A 20649-nucleotide genomic window follows, 5' to 3' on the forward strand; every position below is an offset into this window, starting at 1 on the left:
GTAGGATCACCGCTCCGTGTCTCATCCTCATCTGTGACACCAACCCAAAGGTAAACTTTGATCTAATCTGGTCGTCCTGCAGTCCGTTGTAAGATGACGGTGTGGTGTTTTTGCTGCAGGTGAACTTTTGCTGAAATCGTTGTGACGCTGTGGATGTCATGGTGAAATTTACCAGCGTGATAGTTTGTGACTGTTGGGTACATAAAGGGTGGAGGGGGTTAATTGGGGCAATCCTTTAATTATCATGCAAACATTTAACAACATGTTTGTTGAGACTGCCTTGTAAAAGGGCTATTCAATCAACCACTTAGTACAGCTGCAGGATGTCCTACTTGTATTGATTACAGAGGAGTCACCAAAGATACAGTTCAGCTGGTTAAAAGGTAAAAAGTTTCAACCTTTGTTTAAAAAACGTGTTTTGCATTTTTCCCCCTTCTGTGATAATAAAATGTTAAAATAATTCATCCACCAGTTTAGAAGGTGATGTGAAATATGGCTCTTTTTATTAATTAATTCGTTTTCCAGATGGACTGACCTTTCTCTTGGTTTAACTTTGGATTTTGGATAGCGATGTCCTTCATATTTTCAGAGCTACTGTACTATAATCCTCAAGAACAAATGAGAGGTATCACAGGTATTACGGTCACGAGGAATGCCATATGTCACTGCACGTGATCTTTGTTGGCCTGGCTGTGTGGTTATTAAACACAATGTAGTTAAGAAGGGGTTGGTTTGAACAAGCTTTTGCTTTTTTCTAATCCTTTTTAGACATGTCAAGTTAGTTATTTTTCCTTTAATCCCAATTCTAATCATTCAGTGTGTTTGAAACAAAGCCTTCACTCACTCATTCATTAATTTTATTTCTAACCTGGAGCTGTTTTTTTTATTATTATTATACTATTTTGGCAGATAGTAACTGACTGATACAGAGTTAAGAAACAAAACTTCTAAAATAAAAGATGGATCAACTGCTGTATTTTATGGGGCTGTAAAAAAAAACAAAACAAAGAAACGGGAAGATCAGAGCCACAGTGACTCAAAAAAGTTGGTCTGTTGCATTTTGTAACTCAGGGGCTAAAAAGAACGAAATAGCAACCTTGTGTTGCTTCTCATAGTTTCTTAAGTAAATTTTTTCAGGGACAATCTATGGTAAAAGTATTCATCATTTTGTCCAACTGTTATCATTACAAGCTTTGTTCTAATGCCTGTGCTGCCCTGTTATGTAAACTTTATGCCGTCTTTACATTGACAAGCTAGACCATATATTGACAATAGAATCTGTCTTGTCCATTAAGCTTCCTGACAAGTGGCTATCTGGAGAGTCCAACCCTGTTATAACTCCAGGCCATTTGATAATTGATACTGAGGCAGGCACTTTCTTTCATTATGCCTTCAATTTCTCTATTAAAGCTTCACTCTGCCTTTTAGTCCCGTCATTGGGAGGGCAAGGGAGGAATAACGTGTCTTTGCGAGGATCAGTGGGGTGATAAGAAGGGGGACAAATCCTCCTGGAATAGAATGTGCTGACTAGGACAGCACCTTCCGCAGGAAATATGTTTCCACTCCACAGCCCACAAATGAGGCCATGGGGAGGGTTTCTGAGCAAGACCACAGCAACTCTCTGAGGGTTTTCTTGACTTTTTCTTTCTCCATCATCAGAGTTTGATTTATTTACCTTCTGCTGTGTTATACCTGAGTTGATAAGAAAATATGTGCTTCTGAGTGTCTCAGTTATATTTTCTGACATTAAGAACCATGAGATTGGATGGTACATGTAGCACAAGTTTCGAAAAGAGATTGTGCTTTCTGCTTGATGTCTGCTGGCAAGAGCCCTGCTGGGAGTTGTGGAATCTCTGAAAACAGTAAAAATCTATATCCTTCGTAACACTTCAAGGCCCCGAACCCAACAAATCATTTAGACTTTTCGTTCTGTTCCACAACTCTGGATGACAGAAACTCCCTCAGGCTTCTTCTCACCTTTGCTTTTTTTTTTCTCTCTGCTAGGTATCCCAACGAGGGAATCCTCAAATGAAGATGCTCCTGGTGACTCAGGGTGAAGAAGAGGATAAATAGATTGAAGCTTTTTAAGAAAACTGACAACTCAGAGCAGCACGACTGAAGCATTCAAGTGATTTGAAAGCAAAAACGATCTCTTAAGTGCAACAGCTTGGATTATTTACAGCCTGCAACCCCTGTGATTTATCTGCGGAACATCCTCAGCTACATAATTGAGATTTACACTTCACTCTGCGATTACAATAAATGCATTTTTGTTGGTTCGATTACACTGAATAAACAAAGAAGAATGGTGTACTGTTCAGATCTCTTGAGAATTTTGTTTGTGTTGGAGAAAAGATATCACGGGTTAAGTGAACACCAACCAGTTAGATCTAATTAAACCTCTGAGCATGCCTTGGCTTGCTGCTTACTTAATCAGCGGACTTGTTCATTTACACCACTGATTTGCACCGTGTTATTTTTTTGTTTGTCCTGTGGCTCATAGGAAGCACAACACTCAAGTGTAATCAACTGCTAGATTTTCCTCACTTCCAAGATGAGCGACACAACCTACTGGGTTGTGGACTATGAACTCTCCTCTTCTGCTCCGCCGGAGTTTCCCAGGGGCCCAACGGTTCTGCAGCCCATGGCAGGGCAACCCGAACAGGGAACGGCCCTATGTTTTGTGGGCCTCCTCGTGCTGCTGCTGCTCTTTCTTGTGGTTCGCTGCATCCGTATCTTGCTGGATCCTTACAACAGCATGCCATCCTCATCATGGACGGATCATAAGGAGGGACTGGACAAAGGACAGTTTGATCACGCTATGGTGTAAAAATAAGAGAGAAGTGACCGAAGAAGAGGAAGAGTTTAATCTGGAGATATGCAGGATTTTTGTCTATTGCTGACAGTGATGAGCCCTGCTAGGAACTTAAGTTTCTGAAAATGAAAGTAGGTGCAATAGTGGAGTCTGACTGTTTACCTCTCTGTGTAAAATCAAGTAGTAAATTTTGTGAACTGCAAAACTATATGAAAGCATTGAGCGGTAGCTGCTTAAGGAGAAAAAATAGACATGTTAGAAGCCATGTAGCCATCTTAATTTGCAGTAACTAATGAGTTTTTGGAGCCCTGTGGTGCGTAGATCCCTTTAGTGACAAACAATGCAAGAAGAGAATGAACATTATCTCACGATTCCTCTCTATCATGTCATTCTTTAATTCTATAATACTTTTACAAATCCCAGGGCTGATTTATAAATAGAGAGCAGAGCCGCAGCAAGAGATGTCCTGATTGAATAAAAAATTAATTGAATAAGTTTAGGGCAGACACGGAAGTCATTTCGACACAACTAATGCACTCTGTTATGTCTGATTTAGAGACAAGAACTCAAACTTTATATGGTATTTTTTTTTTCTACTGTTGAAATGCAAAAAAGTACCTTAAATCTTTCAGCTCTTGTTGGTTTGTGTGGACACCCATCTTAAAGATCTCACAGTTTGACTGAAACCTGAAACCACTTTTGATAAAAGTCTATTTTTTAGAAATGAATCACGCTGGTTATTGTGTGGCATATGTGCCATCTCTCGGATGATACTCAGGTCAAATTATTTCCAAATAAACCAAAGGCTCAACAGTTTGAGGGAATAACTTGAATCAACTCCTGTAATTTAAGCTTTAGCTGTTACTTTTTGTTAATTTATCTAAATGTACTTCTTGAATTTTAATCCCATTTCACAGTAAAAATTTCAACATATGTTAAAAATACATCATTGTGTTTTTGTGGTTGTGTGATTCCATGTCACTCTTCTTTTTAAGAGGCTTAGGAAGCTCCTTGTGCAAGGTCACAGCTCTGTCTGATAACCAGCAACATCAAGGTATGATTACGAATTGCACGTAGAGCAATGCCCTCCCCTTTATCTGTTTTGCCCTTACGCTCCATCCAATGCACCAGCCATATCTGTTCAGCAGTGCCTGAAGGAACATGAGTAGATACGTGGATCTATTTCATACCAGCAATGTCTCTGTTCCTGTTGTAGCCTGTTTTGCTATGTTGTTTCTGCACCTATTACATTGTAAAGTCCTCAAAAAATATTTTTAGATTAAGTTTAGTTCTGATATTCTGTTTTTTTGTGTGTTTCCTTAATGGTTATGACTAAACGATTATTTGATAAGATATCAAATCATTGTCAGTGGGCCAACCTCCTATATATAAACTCTTGCCTATAAAAACATGGATATTTTCCTAATATGTCTTTCAAGTGGTATTCTGTTTTGTTTAGTTTTTAAAAAAGAATAAATTATACATTTTTCTAGTCATACCTTTGGAAAATCTAATTTATTTACAGACCAGCAGAGTACACACAATAGCAACACACACAACACAGCCCACAACACAGCATCTTTATCCCTCTCAAGACTTCAGATGAGCTTCTGTTTCTCATCCTGCGGTCTATATGGTTCACTGTGACCTCTTCTGGATACGGTGAGAACAACATTTGGAGCTCAGACATGCATCCTCACTGTAATGACAAAGGTTTGGGGGCAATACACATTCAATCAATGTGAGATAACTCCATTTGGAGAAATTTTGGGGTAGAAATTGAAAAGGTCTGACTGGAGACTGAACAATGGGGGAAATGGAGTTTTTCCAAGTTGAGGGACAATCTTTGCAAGCTCAATTATGAACTTACAATTTTGTGCCAGAATGAATAATCAAAAAAAAAAAAGAATTGGATGACCATCCATAAATTTAGACATGAACAGTCCAGTTTCTCAGAGGATGGATCTTTTTCAACCTTTCATGAACACCTGAGGTTTCGTCTTGGACGGATATGGGGTTCTGATATTGAGTTAAATGTCTCAGCAGATAGATGAGGCGGCTGTAGCTCAGGAGGAAGAGCAGTCGCCCACCAATCGGAAGGGCAGTGGTTTGACTCCGGCTTCCCTGGGCTGAATGGTTAGAAAGCACATAGTTATGTTCAAGATGTGCTGTATGAATATGTGTGAATGGGTGAATGTGACATGTAGTGTTAGCAGTGCTTTGAGTGGTCAGCTAGATTAGAAAAGTCAATTTACCATTTACATGAGGTGTGATCATTAACTTGTGTGCAGACATAAATCTCTCAACTTTACACATGCCAATTCCCAGTAATATTGTTAATAAGTACAATATTAACATGGTACATGAAGCATACACAAGAAGTGAGTGAATACCATGGTGCCAAACTAAGATGAGGATCTTGCAAAGAATAATAACAACCAAGAAGGACATATACCGAGGGAAGTGATGACTAATGCAGAACAGGTCTGGCAATCAGCATTAGCAACCAGGAAGTAAAGATCACTAGAATACGGAACGTGGCAAAACACTAGCTGAACACAGACAAGGGGCAGGCAAGACCAAACCTAATCTAACGTAATCTAATCAAAAAGCATCTGAAATCTTCTTTATTGTCATTATACGTGAGTACAGCACCAACTTTGAAGAGTTGCAAAGAGTGGGGAGAGAGGGGAGAAAGGGGAGGAAAACAAAGGAGAGGGGAGGGGAAAAAAACACAGCGTCCAGACTATGCTCCTTAAAGGAGAACAATGTGGAGCCGGGAAAACCCCCCCAGCAACATCAAGAACAGCAAACATTAGCTCACCATCCAACATAGAACTCAAAAACATAAGCAAACATTTGCTCGCTTCACACGTAAAAACGCAAAACAACTTGAAGGCGTGGGATGGGGGTAACCGTAACCATCTCACCCAAAGCACAATAAAAACACACAGGACTTAACAAAGGCAGCCAAGAATGGTTTTCACTAGTTGTTCTCCAGGATTTCTAAAGGCATTTCAGTTTTTCTTTTTGACACAGGCTGCTTTTTTTATTAGTCATTATCACTCCAGTGATTTGACCTGACCATTTTCAGAAGATTGGGTTTTTGCCACTTTGACCTTTACATCGACCAAGCAATAAAAGTTTTATATCTACACATAACAGACATTTGCAAAATTACACAATTGGAATTGGATCTTTCGGTACTACTTTGTTTCAAGCATTCTGTGACAAAGACACATCATTTGTTCCCATTTATTTAGTTACATCTAAGAAAAGAAAGAAAGAAAAGCCAAAAATAACACAAATTGACCATACAACATCATGGTGTCAAGTGTGTCCTTTAGAAATATAAGAACACTCGACAAGTGGAGGACAAAAGAAGAAGTGTCAGGCCTAACAAAGCATCTATAGCAGATGAACACTACCTGAAAGTGATGTCCTTATGAAATATGAAAAAAATTCAGCAAAGACCTGACACAGGGTCTCATGTAAGAGCTATCTTGAAGAACAAAGGGGAGTCATGCTGAATATTGTCTTTCAAGCTCATTGGAACTATACAAACTCTGTGTTAACTTATATGCTGTATTTCCAATAATATTTGAATCAATCACAGCGAATCAATCTACCATTTTCTTGATAATATAAAAAGAAATGAGGGGCAGCTTCAGAACTGTAGCCTATATGAGGTCACGGACTGAGAACAAAGAGTGCAGTCAGACTTTTTCAACCAGAGTAATACAGTCCTCTGTAGTTGGAAGCTGACTGTAGTCCCCCCACATCATTAGTCTTGGACAAATTTTGCTTCACTGAGTTCTGACAATTCACTTCCCTGGCGAAGCAACAATAAGGTATTCAGTTCCCCTCAGGCGCTCACACAAACTCATGTACAAGCACACGTCTGCATGCACACAGATATGCAAATGACGCTGGACCACAGAAAAAAAAAAACATGACCTCAGATCGGTTGAAGGCTCAAGCTGATATGAGTGACTCATTTTCATATATTTGACATCTGATCTCTCAACAGCAAGGCGTCTGTGCCTTTATCTCAGTGCTTGGTCTTACAAATTGCTGTTCGTACAAGGGTTATAAAAACACCTTCCTACATATGTAGGAACTCAGACTCAAAGCAGGTCGTCTTTTGCTACCAGGCCATTGCCTTAATAAGAATGCTTTCTTAGCAATTTTTGCCTGGTTAAATAAAGGTTACAAACTCAGTTGGTGCAAACAGATTTCTATTTACAAAAGGAGTGCACAAACACACAAAGAGAGCCCACACCCTGACAAATGCAAATCATAGTTGTTTTGCCTAAAAAACTCTATCTTGTGTTACAATTCATCGGCGTAGATAAGACCCTTTAAACAGATTTTCTGGAGACATAACACACACAAACACAGAAGTGCTTTTTGCATAACAGAAAAGCTCAGCCTATCTGCATAACAAAGGTGATGTTAGCTGATAATCCTGGGTGATAAACAGAAGATAAGCAGGGTGAGTGTTGTTTGTTTGGCTAAATGAAGAGGTGTGTGTAGGTGCAAGTTTTGGAGAGAAGTGGGCCTCAGTGGCTGTTTTAAAGAGGACTGTGACATCTCAGTTTGTGTTAGAGCAACGCAGAGCCCTTGGAGAAAGCGCACATGTTTGTTCAGGGTCAAGTTGGAAGGGTTGACAGGCAGCCTACGCACACACCAAGAGAAGTGTGTTTACCAATTTCGAAGTCCCGGAGGTGTCCCGGATTGTAGCTGTGGGTGTTGTCAGCTGCTTTCCTTGAAAGTGGTAACCCAGGAGTGGTCTGTCACGTGTGTTATCTGCAACGGAGCATGACGAGATGTGAGGTATAGCTGGTGTTCATCACCAGTGGTAAGAAACAACGAAGTACATCTACCTCACCCTGATATATAAAATACAACATTGTACCACTGAAAATCAAACTTGTGGCTTCCAATCTTTTGGCTTCTGAGGTACAAAAATAACCTTTTTGTAACTGAGATCATGTTCAAAATGTAAATCAATTGTTAACGGTGCCACTGAACAGACCCCGAACATGTTCCTTCCTATGAATGTTCAATATTTAATTAAAATTCAAAGCTCAGAGAAAAAGTAAAAAACTGAACACCGATGTTTCTGCTTTTTATATTTACTCCAATTATCCTGTAAATTCAAAATGACTGTAGCTGCACTTTCAGCTGCGTTTAGGCATAAACTCAAAGCTCTGCTGACAACACGCTGGGCTTCATAAATCGTCTTCACTCTTAGTTGAAGGGGATGTGAGCAATGACTCAAGTCCGAAGGCTAAGGCTTCACAGACGTGAGCATTTCGGAAGTTTTCACAATAAAACGATGGCCTACGCTACATAGGGGAACTTCTACCGTGCTTTGCCTCTGCAGAGGAAAGAAACGTATTACGGTCATTTCAAATACTCCTACTACATTTCCTGACTTACATTCTGTTGAACTAAACCTGGGAGGTGTCTTTGCGATGACTTTTTCGTCCTTTTAAACTAAAATCTTATCTTGAAAGCCATGCCCACTGCTTCCTCTGACACCTCCCAACTTGACGGCTGTTTCTGCGCGGCTCGCTGCCTCTGCGGTCGTCTCCAGGATAACAGCGGCACCGAGGCGCATCCCCGGCTGCCCGCCCCGCCAGGCTCAGACTGAGTCCCTGTTTCGGTGGAGTTTTTTGCTTCTGCCTGCCGGATTGATCAGATCATCCTTTCCACTGAGCTGCTGACAGGTACGTCGCTGCTTTGAGACCGTCTCTTTGAACGGCCCACCAGGTCGGTGAGTTTTGCTGTGGACATGATTACGCTGTTCTCCTAAAGCCGCGCAGTACTTTTTTATTTCCTTTAGAAGTCTGGCTTTAAAACATGGCCAAAATGTGCACTTTTTGAAATTCATATTGTTGTTTGTGATCGATTGTGAGCACATTTTGATGCATTTTGGTCACTCTGCCTTTGCTGTGTTGACTTGTTTGAAATACATTTTGCGGTGGAGGTAGAGGCACCAGATGTAGTATGGTTATGATAAGCCATCACAGGATTGCTCTTCCTCTATCACATGAAACCCTACCTGAGCCTGTGCATAGAAAATGTGACCTGTATATATATATATATATTTCTGCTCTGCTCTTTCCCCCGTCACCTATCCCTGTCCATCGTCAGAAAAATGGACCTGCTGCCAGACCTTTGGAGGCAGGACTACTGGCTTCCTCCTGGTGTGACCTGGAGAGACATGGAGCAGCTGGCGGACTCTGATCGACCACGACCCCAGGACCTTCTCATAGCTCTGCCCCTCGCTCTGGGCTTTATTGCTGTGCGCTATGTGTTTGAGAGGTACAAGTTATTTGGGAGAGTGGAGCAGGCATTGTTGTTATCAGGAAACAAAAGCTATGGGGACCAGAGAGAGAAAAACAAGAGGGAAGAGATGAAGAGGATCACCAATGCTGTTAGCTGACCAAGTCCTGAATGCATGCAATGTTCCTCGTTCTGAACTTTATTTTCTGTAAAGCTATCAAAAAAGCAGGGAAGAAAGCACATAAGTCCCATGGCTCTTTAAAGAGAGACACAATTACGTATAATTGTTATTGGCCATATTAACCAAAATGACATGAAGCAGTAGGAGCAATCCTGATTTCCAACTTTGTGACAGTGCTTCATCTGATCTGTCACGAGTGTTTAAAGTAAGAATGTGTCATTTGTGTAAACTGTGTTTTGTCCCCCTCATCCCCAGGTTTCTTGCCCCACCTATAGGCAGCTGTCTTGGAGTGAAGAATAGACTGCAAGTGGCCGCTGCCGTCTCCCCACACCTGGAGTCGTTTTACACCCAGAGGAGCCGGCAGCCAACACAGGTGAGTCTGAAAAGGCCTCCGCACATGTAAAAATGCTGCCCAAAAAGCAGCTGTAAGCTTCACACAATCCTCAGTGACATGTAGATACATATTATTATTTAGAATGTTCCCAATAATAGATCATTTAAAAAAAAGACTAAAATACAAAGGTAATAAATCAAAATAAATAAATCAAATCCAACTTTAAAGGCAATTTTTTGTTGTTTTGTTTTCAAGCTGAGGGGGATGACACACATGATGTGTACAGCGGTCACTTTTGGATGACCTGGAAATGTTGCCAAGAGATGATTCATGTACACAATTTTTTTATAAGCATTAAAAAAAAACTTCACTTCAGGATGTGACTGAAGAGCACTTCAGAAACATCTGCTGGATAGTTTTAGAGGTGTCTGACGGACAAAACTCTAACAGCCTTTATCTGTCATGTTGTGCCCCTTTACCTTTTTTTCTTTTTTTTTCTCTCAGATATCCTTTCATCACGTTTTTTTTCTGTCTGCTCATCTCCTTATTATTTGTGCTGTTGTTGTTTCAGAGTGAAATTGACAGTTTGATGCTGTGGAGCGGCAAAACCCGGAGACAGATCGAGAGCTGGTTCAGACGCCGCAGGAACCAGGACAGGCCCAGTCAATCCAAGAAGTTCGGTGAAGCTGCGTAAGGGACATCTCTCACTGAAGCGCGCTTTTTTACGAGCTACAGATGACTTACCTTAGTAGCACCTCTGTCACCCCTCACTGAAGAACACACAGACAGAGCAGGGAAGCCGTTGGAGTAATGTTGCAGGCACTGCTGCTCCTAAAAGAGCCATGTCTATTAAAGTGCTTTTTGTTTGGTCATGATTTCTGATCTCAAGTGTTCATTTGCAGGTGGAGGTTCTTTTTCTACCTCACAGCATTCATGGTTGGATTGGCCTGCTTAATCGATGTGAGTATGAGTTAAGAGGACACTGTTAAAAATATGATTTGGAATTAGGTCAAAGTAGATAAACATAATTTGCAAATGAATGGTATTGCTCTCCATTCATACATTTACTTTGTGCGTCCTTCTCTGAACAGAGACCCTGGTTCTGGGACCACAGGGAATGTTGGAGGCAGTATCCAGTTCAGGTGAAAATATCATCGATGACATTGACAATGAAATCTCGCTTCTCTGCCCACTCTGAACTTTGATATTTAACCAATACCTTTGGGTGAACTAAGATAAAGTCTACAGAGGTTTTTTTCTTCATCCATTTGTTTAAGTGTTACACCTGAGCTCAGTTTCAACCCTTTAACTGCTCAGTTATGCGTTTCTCACTATGGCACTCAATTTCATTCATTGAAAGGACTGGGTCAGACAGCACAGATGATTCAATCTAGCACCAGTCCTCTGACTGCCTTATCCATCAGGCAACTATGGCTGCTGGACCCCGCTGTGCAGTTCAGTGTTCCCTGTCAGGCTGATGTTGCTGCCACACTGCAGGCTAATTTTGAAGCCTGCTAAGAGTTTTGCAAAACTTGTTTTATTTTAGCTGTCCAACACCCCTAAGCAGAAATTCATTCAGTTGATCAATCATCTGTATAGATGTTGGTTAACTTTCTGCCTTTTGACCCACTAATTCAACGTATTTCAGCTTTATTTATATATATTCTCTGTGCTTTGTGTTCTTTACAATAGAAGTGCTTTCAACACAAACTGAATGGCAAATCTTCTTTAAAATGATGGTTCACAGCTGCAGACTGCAGTTCCTGCTTCTTTACTTTTGAATTGTGTAAAAAAAAAAACTGTTCAGCTGATCCTGCCTTGGCTGACGTGGAGATTCATTCTGTGACAAAATGAAACATCCCAGGCTTTTAAATTAAGAGTTTGTCTCTGACTTAATCCTCAGCCCATGGAGAGAGCTCACTTCTGGTACTACATGCTGGAGTTGGGGTTTTATGTCTCTCTGCTTCTCCGGATCTCTGTGGACATCAAAAGGAAGGTGAAGCTGCCAACATTCCTTCATTGCTAAATGTTACATTTCCCCTTCAGAGAGATGCCTAAAAGGATTTAGTTTGCTTCAACTGGATTATATTTCATGCTTCATTCCTTTCACTTCTGCTTTAATGAGTGACCTCAGCCACACATGTTAATGAATAATTAAAAGACCATATTTTCCTCTTTCATATTTCACTGTGCAGAGACACTGATATGCTTGCTTTGGCAGGATTTTAAGGAACAAGTGATCCATCATTTGGCGACCATCTTCCTGCTCAGTTTCTCCTACTGCGCCAACTACATTCGCATCGGCACCTTGGTCATGCTGCTTCATGACTCCTCCGACATCCTACTCGAGGTAAGAACCTCACAAACATACTGAGCCCCTTCAGAGCACGTCATCGTAGAGCTCCTCTCGATATTGGCTAGTTTTCTACCCCAGCCTAGGCTTACCAAAGTGAGACAATGTGACTGCAGAAGTTCACACAACACTTCAGACTGTGTTAAGAAAAGTATCTACCTTGAGATCTCTGTAGCAACCTGCAGGGAAGTAAACTTGCTTCAGCAGGAGGATCCTGTGATCCGGATGTCTATAAAGCATGTTGGCTTATTAGCCCTTCTACAATCATCTGTATTGTACCAATCTTTATTCAATCTACAGTCTGCCAAGATGTTCAACTACGGCACAGGCTGGAGGAAGACGTGTGACTCGCTGTTTGTTGTGTTTACTGTGGTTTTCCTTGTGACTCGACTGGTGATTTTCCCCAGCAAGTAAGAAACCTTTTTCTTCTTTTTGTTAATAAACTCTTCGATACTTGAGCACAGGTGACTTATATGCCTGTTGTTGGAAACTTGACTCCAGCTGTTCGATTACTTACAGAATCATTCGTACCACCCTGATACTGTCCATGGAGGTGTTTGAGCCCTTTGCCGGCTACTACCTTTTTAACATCCTGTTGATGGTGCTGCAGGCTCTTCACGTCTTCTGGGCAGGCTTGATCTTACGCATGGTTTATAAGTTCCTGAAAGGCAAAGTGAGTGTGATTATACTCATCTTTTCAAAGAAGTGTAAATTGCAAAATCATCTTGGCTCATTTAGAAACATAACAACATAGCATGAAGCAAGTTCGCATATATGAAGTGAAATGCAAGGGAGAATGGACTAACATATGCTGCAAAAGATTAACATTAGATACTCATAATCTAGGACTGAAGCGTGTCTTGCTTGTTTTGCATGCTGACCCCCAGTTATGATTGGGATGTCATTTCTTATTGTGACTTAACATCCAAGGGTGTATCCTCTCCTCACCCTTGTCATTCACTTTAAACCCTTTTGCATCTGTCCCTTCCTGCAGCTGGAAAAAGATGAACGCAGCGACGTAGAAAGTGAAGCTGAAGATGAAGAGGAGGACAAAGGAGGAGAAGAACCCATGGATGAAGGAGCAGACTGTTATTGGGGAAAGAGTAAAGACACCCTGAACTCTAAACTCTCAATGCTGACCACCAGTTGTGTCCTTAATAACTTGACCCACCACAGGTCCTCCTTTGCTGACAGAATGCGTAAAGCTCAGTAAGGGCTGTTTCTGCTCAGCCTCAGCTTGCATTGTCAAGATTATCAGACTTTGCTACATCCTTAAATACGTAACATTGCGTTTCATCACATAGACAGTGACATCCCTTTCTACTTCATTCTCTCCGTGCTTCAGTCACTATTAAGTGCATATATATTTTCTTAACACACGCATTCTAGCAGAGGATGGTTTTCATCCATCTACCTCAAGGTCATGAGCCCAGTACAGTTCCACTCTCTGCCTCTTTGCTATGCAAAATATTGTTATCGTCACTGAATTCTCATCTGTCATCTTTTCGTTTGCTGAGGGCACAACATTAACGAATGAAAATATTACTAACGAAGTGTGTTGGTGTTGCACGTGCAGCACATACATTATTCACCGAAGAGGACGTGCGCTGCCTGCCACACAACACTGAGTCCTAACTTTCTGTAGATATTTTAAAGTAGTGAATTTTACATACTTGCAGCTGACATTCAAATTTTGTAAATAAAGAAATTATTTGGCTTTCTGAATCTTTCTCTTGTGCTGTTTAAAACATGGGAATGGTGTTGGTAGGTAATTCTGAATCATGAGACAGTTTAATTAACCCCTATTTAATTCAATACTTACCCATAATTAGAAATAAGGTGTGAGTGTAAATTTAACACAATCTAGAAAGTGCAGTCTCTTTCTTTACAGTATATTCAAGGCTCTCTCTTAGTTCATTCATAAGAAGTCAGCATATACATACCATCTACAGAGCAAATTAAACGAACCAGTTAACACCCAATTTGGGGAAGAGGACATGCAGTATATTTTCATCTAACACATTAAGCTTAGCCACAGACTGAAATCATGCTTTACAGCACCACCTACAGTACAACGGCATCTGGTGGCTCTTGCAAGGATTACATCTTCGGACTCTGTGCCAATCTGAAAAAATGAATACTTGAGTGACTGATTCAAAGATGATTTGTCACATATAATGAGCATTTAGAATAGTGAGAATCTTTTGGAAAACACTCAGAAGTTTTAAAGGGCAATTATTTTTTGGTAAAACTGTTCCAGTTTTGAAAAAATAAGTCACCCTTTACAATGATTGGCAAATCAGTCGTACTTTAGTTATTATTACGGGAATCAAACGTCAGTAAAATTTTTAGTTGTATAGACTAGATTGTTGAAAAAGGCAAGAAGGAAAAACAACTTAGCAGAGGATGGTTTCGATCCATCGACCTCTGGGTTATGGGCCCAGCACGCTTCCGCTGCGCCACTCTGCTGCGAATACCCAAGTATTAGTATTCGGAATATCACCTCATACATAGTGTGGAAGGACTCTGAAGTTTTTTAAGGTTTTTAAAAAAAAAAATTTAATTTGTTTTGTCTCTCAGTCAGTCAGTCTGCTCTCACTTCCACATATATTTGTTTATTTTATATATAATTTTTCTCTCTCAGCCAGAGCTGTAAAAAAACACGGGTGACAGATAACAACATATAGATGAGGACATTTTTGAGATTTTGAGATAGCCCCGTGTAGCACATCGTCTCTGTGGCGCAATCGGTTAGCGCGTTCGGCTGTTAACCGAAAGGTTGGTGGTTCGAGCCCACCCAGGGACGGACTGTTTTTCTCCATAACTTTCATTATGCGTTGTTGCTGCACAGCACGATTTCAATTTACCGCTTACATTTTATTATCATGATAGAGTAAGCAGCTGCACTTTAGACACTAATATTACATGGAGAGTGTTGGTTATATATACAACCACAATTTCTTTAGAACAACCTCTTTTAGAGCATTGCTGCTTCATATTAAAATATATTTTTTGGTTGGTTTTTGGCAACCCCACGAGTCCTGAGTAATCCGTATGAAGGTCAGAATTACTTTATATTTGCTCCATCCAGTTAACCACATTTTCAGCAGGTAAAAAGAATTGAATGGCAACAGAGAAAACAGCATCTAAAATCCCTACATGTGAACCATTTTGATTTATCCTTTTTTATTTTGAACTTACTTGTACTTGACAGCTCATGGAAGCAACAGATTTTGGTATGTCTTATTGTATTTGCCATTGTCTTGAAAAAATGTGAAAATATGTTATTTCTGGTGTCGACTTGCCTTTATGAATCCATAACTTGTATTGCAGCCTGTATTACACCTAATCATATTAGACAACATCACGTAACAGTGACAGGGATGACGAAGATGACAGTGGAGATAAAGCTTATACCCTCATCTCTCTCCCTATCATTTTCCAAGCTTGTTCTGCCCTTACTGCTGCCAGGCAACTCTCCAGTGAATGCCTGGCCTTACAGAAGATAACAAATAATTGCAGAGACTGACCAGTCTCAAATCTGACTGACATCACTTCTTACTCAAGACACAAAGGTAAGAACAAAGGGCTGTTCTGGTTACATAGCATGCCCAACAATTGCACAATACTTTGTTGTTGGTGAAGCCACCAGCAAAATTGACCAAGCTTAAATGTAAACCACAGTGCTGGCACAGTCAAAGCTGAATTCAAACAGATTATATTTACCAGCTTGCAAAAAATATGCATCACCATATTTTCAATTTATTTACTTTTGCCTGATTGCACTGCTTCTGTCAGCAGCACATAATGACATAAATGCATGTGCATTTGTGTGTGTTTACAGAATAACTGATTTTTATCAAATTGTTTGTTAATGTACAATTACAAAATGTAAAGACCTTTAATACAGCGTAATGTCATGTATGTGTGTGGGGGGGGGGGGGGGGGGTGAACTATGCAAAAAAAAAGCAAAAAAAAAAAAAAAAAAAGCACAGCTTTAATAAAGTACGAATTAGCTCCCTCACACTAATGGGCTTTACCAGTTTGATGACTGACGCAGCCTTGATTAGGACCATGTTGTCATCAACAGCTCAGCTGAGTCAGCAGCTTTCAGTGAAGCCTTTCCTGGTGTGTCCAAGAGAGAAGTGGCTTCCTCATTACAAATTACACTGGCTGTGCCGACAGTCAGTGAACAGCAAAATATTGAATGAAACTATCTCCCTTTACTGATGTCGATGGGGCCTGATCATATCAGGATCACAATGCAGTAAAAGTGGTTACAAAAAGATAACATATTGAGTGATATCAGATACACCATCAAACAAGAAGATGTTGTCAGCACCTGTGTGTGTGTGTGTGTGTGTGTGTGTGCGTGTCAGACTCCTGGTAATCTCAACATAATCTGATAAGTAAACTTTAGCCTGGTTCACAATAAGTGCTTGTGACAACAACATGTCCAACTGTGGTCAGACACACACACCACTTAAGATCCAGATGGACAGGTTTGAATGAGTTGCAGTTCTGCTACATGTGGGATTTAATTCAAATGACCTCTTTGTCTGCCCTTTTATTCAAATAAAAATTTCCAGGTGGTGCCAGGAGTCCATGTGCGAGAGCATTAACTCAGAAACAACATAGTATAACTCACAGTATTATCAGCACACAACAGGTGGACAAAGTAGCAGGAATTGTTCTTGGTTCCTTTCACACAAATCTGCTCAGGTTTTGATTACCAGATGTGGGAAAACCTAAATCATATATATATAGAATATACATAAATTATGCTGCTGACTTTGGCCCTAAAACCTTCAAAAGGGATTAAAGTGATTTATTGGTGAAAATGATCAAATAAAAAAAAAATAAAAAACATGAACTAGTCCATGGCGGGGAAAATTGCTCCTGTCCATGAATGTGTAACCTCTGGTTGTTCAGCTAAAATTCCCCTTTTCACACAAGCCATCATTGAAATATGTTGCCAGGGATAAATCACCAGCCTGCTAGAAAACCTAACAAGTTACGAACCACTGGAGTTCATAAGTGAACTGGTAACTGTGTCAAACCTGTTCTCTTTATGGACCTGGTCAGGTTATTCAGTTTGTTTTTTCTGTGCATTGCAGGCCACTAGCAGGATGTCTGGTGCTACTCAGGACGAAGAGGAGCTGCCTGCCAATCACACAGGTCAGAGACACGAGTCAGACACACATAGTGGACTATAAAGACGAAAGAAAAGTTAATGGTGCTGTATTTCAGCCATTTCGTTGTTGACTTTCCACTGGCATTGAATGAACCCCTAAAAATCGGCTTCTGTTTGTTAAAACAATATCTTCAGAGTTTTTTTTCTTTTCTTCATTCCTTTAAATGTTACACTCACGAACATGCAAATAAACTCCACTCTCTCCTTTTCTAATGTGACAGTAGCTGCTCACGCTTACCTATCGCTTATCAAATTACAACAAATGTCATCTCAAGGCACTTCACAGATACAGTCCAATTCAAGCTAATTAGAATCCAATTCATTGTCATACAATCATAATCCAATTAATTAAATTCCAAATTAATCCAATTCATACATAAAAATCCAGTTAAAAAAAACATAGCCTAGCTGAGGAAATCGACACATTGCACCAAAACTTCTCCTCGATCCAATCCCCCATCCTGAGCGTGCACAAGGCGACTGTGGAAAGAAAAAAACTCCCTTTTAACAGGAAGAAACCTCCATCAGAACCAGACTCAGGAAGAGAGGCCACCTACCTCGACAACAGACACCATAACACCAGGCCAGGGAAACCTGCTGAGAAACAGAAACACAATGACAACAATAATGTTATAAGTAGATCGAGAAAAAGAGAGTGGAGTGAGGAAAGGTGTATCATGCCTATAAGCAGCATTACTATGAGATGAGATGTCTGTCTGCTTCCTGGACATATACTGGCTATTGGCTCCACAAGAGAGGGGCCTGAAAACTGAAGACTCTGCTTCCCATTCTACTAAGCCATGTCTCTTTTTTGCCTTAAATACTTACTCTAGAATATAAGAATAGCATATTCATGGACATCAGTTTATAAGAGAAGTCATTTTTATGTAAGTATGATGTGATATTCTTGTGACTATATGTGTTTCCAGGTCCAAAAGGGGTAATTAATGATTGGCGAAGGTTCAAGTTGGACAGTGTGGATCAGACTGTCCCTCAAAACAAGAGAGAGTTACTCAGACAAATGTCCACTCCTCGAGAGGATGACAGGGAGAGAGTCAACAGAAAGGTAAATAAAGCAGATAAACACAAATAAACTAATAGATTTAAGTATAATAAAAAACCGAGGTAGTAATTTACTTTTCTTCCTCTCCAGATGAGTGTTCAGGAGTACGAGCTGATTCAAGAGGAGGATGAGCGTTGCTTGAAACGCTATAGGAAACAGTGTATGCAGGAAATGCACGAGCGCCTGAGCTTCGGCCCCAAGTTTGAGTGTGTCCACGAACTCGAGAGTGGAGAGGCCTTCCTGGAAGTGATAGAGAAGGAACATCGGTTGACCCTTGTGGTAGTCCACATCTACGAGCACGGTGTCAAAGGTCTAGATTAGTTTCAAAGTGTCGATTCATAAATTATAACACTGATTAGTTAAAGATTATAACATAACATAATCCAGAAATATCGATGTAATCCTACTACACACTGTATGGTTATCTGCTCTTTGTCAGGTTGTGAGCAGCTGAACTCATGCCTGGACTGTCTGGCTGCAGAGTATCCCACTGTCAAGTTCTGTCGCATCGATGCTGTGGAAACAGGCGCAGCTGAGCGCTTCTCCACTGAGGTTAGTACGCTGCGTGGAAGAAAAACTGAAATCATTAATATAATATTATTAAGAAGACTAGTTGAGATAACTACAGTGATTGTTGGGATATTGTAGGACTAGCAGTGCAATTTCCTGTAGAGAGATAACACATTGTTATTGCATCACATTGACCTATGTGAGTCTGTTGAACATGGACAGTAGTAGTAGGCATTTTCAGGCATTAAAAAAGCATCAGTGTTTGAGTTAGAACGAGCAAGAGCAAAAGTGAAAATATCACAAAATATCTGAGAAATAAGTAGATGAGTCTGTGTTGCAGTTACAGAGAGGCACGGTATCAATTTTGCATAATGGCTGCAAGTTATTTCACCAGCACAAAATGGCATCAGACATTAGTGAGATATTTGGCTATGGATGCAATTGGCTCTTTATTATCATATAAATAGAGTAGTAATACAAGTAGTACAACACAAGTTGCTGATAATGCAGTGTTTCTGTTTGACCAGTTCACACAAACTAATCCTGTTAGAAATCTATCCCTAACACAAGTGTGGAACGTCGCCATTGGTTTCGTTGCCATCAGATGTACATTAAGTCAAAAACTTAAATTTCTTCTGAATTAGTTTTTTTTTAAATCTGCCACAAATGATTTTCATTTCAAATGTAAAAGTGAAAAGCGTGCTTTTGCCTTATTCTTTGTCTACTGTCACTATTAAAAGCCACATTGTCAGACACAACCATTGAGTACATTGTGATTCTTGTTACTGTCTTTCCAGGTTCTTCCTGCACTGCTGGTATACAAGGCGGGTGAATTACTGGGTAATTTCCTGGCTGTGGCTGCACGCTTCAGTGAAGAGTTCTTTGCAACGGATGTGGAGGCGTTTCTCAATGAATATGGCCTCTTACCCGAGAAGGAGTTTGCCGCATGTGCTGACGATGAAGAAGAGGCTGGGGAGGTGGAATAAAAGAACAAGGAACGAGGAGGGGGATAACCAAGAGAGGCTGCAGAACAGGGGGGTTGGATGGAAACAGAGAAAGAGGAAACAGTAAGAGAGGATTCAACAGCAAAGGGGTAAACTTTAGACAGCTAAAGAGAGGAAGAGGTGGAGGAAGACAGGACAGTGTTTCGGTCAGAAAACATGCATGCAAATAAAAGAAACATATGCTCCAAACACACACAATAGCAGACATCTGGCAGCACGTGCCGAATGTCAATTGTATTTAGAAGCAGCTAGGTGTAAACCTCAGTCTGTGAGGTCTGTGTTGAAATACTGCTTGGCGGTCATATCATAGCATTCCAATAAAAGATATTTATCAAAGTGCTCTCTCTGTCTGTGTAAAAGTGTAACAGTAAATGGGGGTCATTTTGAAAGGGCACAATGTCAACTGCAGTAACAGCCACATATTGTAAGCGCAAGGTTGTGTGATCATGTATACTAGGCCAACTTTAATTAGCATATTTTAAAGCCAAAGTGATTTCTTCATACAAGAAAAAAAAAAAAAAAGAATGCAAATCATTTTATAAACACGTCCTCTTAAGACTTTACAATCTTTTCTGTGCTTCCCTTGTGTTCTCGTAATAGGCAATTGAACTAAAATAATAATGATAACAATAGGGCCTTCGCAATTCCCTGCTCGGGCCCTAATGACACGTCAGCCTCAGTTATTTAGTTGTAAAAAAAAAAACTTTATATCACTTGGACAATGTCAGTCCTCAATTAAGGACACGATCATTCAGCTAGACATATTGTTAATTCCATAAATGGTGGTTCGTAGCTCCCATAGTTCCAACCTCTATTTGGACATTTAACTCGTCAGTGAGGGGTAGTTGAATCCAAAGTTTAGTCTTCCAGGCTGCGACTTCCGACAGTCTCATGGGCTAAA

General features: G+C 40.3%; 2 protein-coding genes and 2 non-coding genes across 6 annotated transcripts; 3 read left to right on the plus strand and 1 right to left on the minus strand.

Annotated features, from left to right (window-relative positions):
• Positions 1-8280: 8280 nt before the first annotated feature.
• LOC140268250 (ceramide synthase 2-like) lies at positions 8281-13702 on the plus strand. Of its 3 annotated transcripts, none has more exons than XM_072363009.1 (11): positions 8281-8550; positions 8978-9148; positions 9546-9663; positions 10196-10314; positions 10527-10584; positions 10716-10766; positions 11528-11620; positions 11846-11974; positions 12278-12387; positions 12497-12650; positions 12972-13702. In XM_072363009.1, exons 2-11 carry the CDS (start codon positions 8982-8984, stop codon positions 13188-13190), a joined length of 1218 nt encoding a protein of 405 aa, XP_072219110.1. In that variant the 5' UTR covers positions 8281-8550; positions 8978-8981; the 3' UTR covers positions 13191-13702. The 3 variants fall into 3 exon arrangements, with proteins under 3 accessions (XP_072219110.1, XP_072219112.1, XP_072219111.1); XM_072363010.1 differs by lacking the exon at positions 8281-8550 and adding an exon at positions 8805-8906; XM_072363011.1 differs by lacking the exon at positions 11846-11974.
• A 672-nt stretch (positions 13703-14374) lies between these two features.
• Positions 14375-14446, minus strand: trnam-cau (transfer RNA methionine (anticodon CAU)). The gene has a single exon. It is a non-coding gene; the product is annotated as a tRNA-Met (tRNA).
• Positions 14447-14709: 263 nt separating this feature from the next.
• On the plus strand, positions 14710-14783 carry trnan-guu (transfer RNA asparagine (anticodon GUU)). The gene has a single exon. It is a non-coding gene; the product is annotated as a tRNA-Asn (tRNA).
• Positions 14784-18113: 3330 nt separating this feature from the next.
• On the plus strand, positions 18114-20041 carry pdca (phosducin a). Its single transcript, XM_072363935.1, has 4 exons — positions 18114-18237; positions 18325-18544; positions 18674-18786; positions 19542-20041. The coding sequence occupies exons 1-4, from the start codon at positions 18193-18195 to the stop codon at positions 19728-19730; spliced, it is 567 nt and encodes a 188-aa protein (XP_072220036.1). The 5' UTR covers positions 18114-18192; the 3' UTR covers positions 19731-20041.
• Positions 20042-20649: the final 608 nt, after the last annotated feature.

The sequence above is a fragment of the Leuresthes tenuis genome, unplaced genomic scaffold, assembly GCF_036924035.1.
Source record: "Leuresthes tenuis unplaced genomic scaffold, fLeuTen1.0.hap1 SCAF_14, whole genome shotgun sequence".
Taxonomy (NCBI): Eukaryota; Metazoa; Chordata; class Actinopteri; order Atheriniformes; family Atherinopsidae; genus Leuresthes; species Leuresthes tenuis.

Coding starts and splice junctions, on each gene's coding strand:
- pdca (XM_072363935.1), top strand. CDS start 18,193: ATGTCCACTCCTCGAGAGGATGACAGGGAGAGAGTCAACAGAAAG. Junction 18,238..18,324: donor GGGAGAGAGTCAACAGAAAG/GTAAATAAAGCA, acceptor CTTCCTCTCCAG/ATGAGTGTTCAGGAGTACGA. Junction 18,545..18,673: donor CTACGAGCACGGTGTCAAAG/GTCTAGATTAGT, acceptor GCTCTTTGTCAG/GTTGTGAGCAGCTGAACTCA.
- LOC140268250 (XM_072363009.1), top strand. CDS start 8,982: ATGGACCTGCTGCCAGACCTTTGGAGGCAGGACTACTGGCTTCCTCCT. Junction 9,149..9,545: donor GTGCGCTATGTGTTTGAGAG/GTACAAGTTATT, acceptor CCTCATCCCCAG/GTTTCTTGCCCCACCTATAG. Junction 12,388..12,496: donor CTGGTGATTTTCCCCAGCAA/GTAAGAAACCTT, acceptor GATTACTTACAG/AATCATTCGTACCACCCTGA.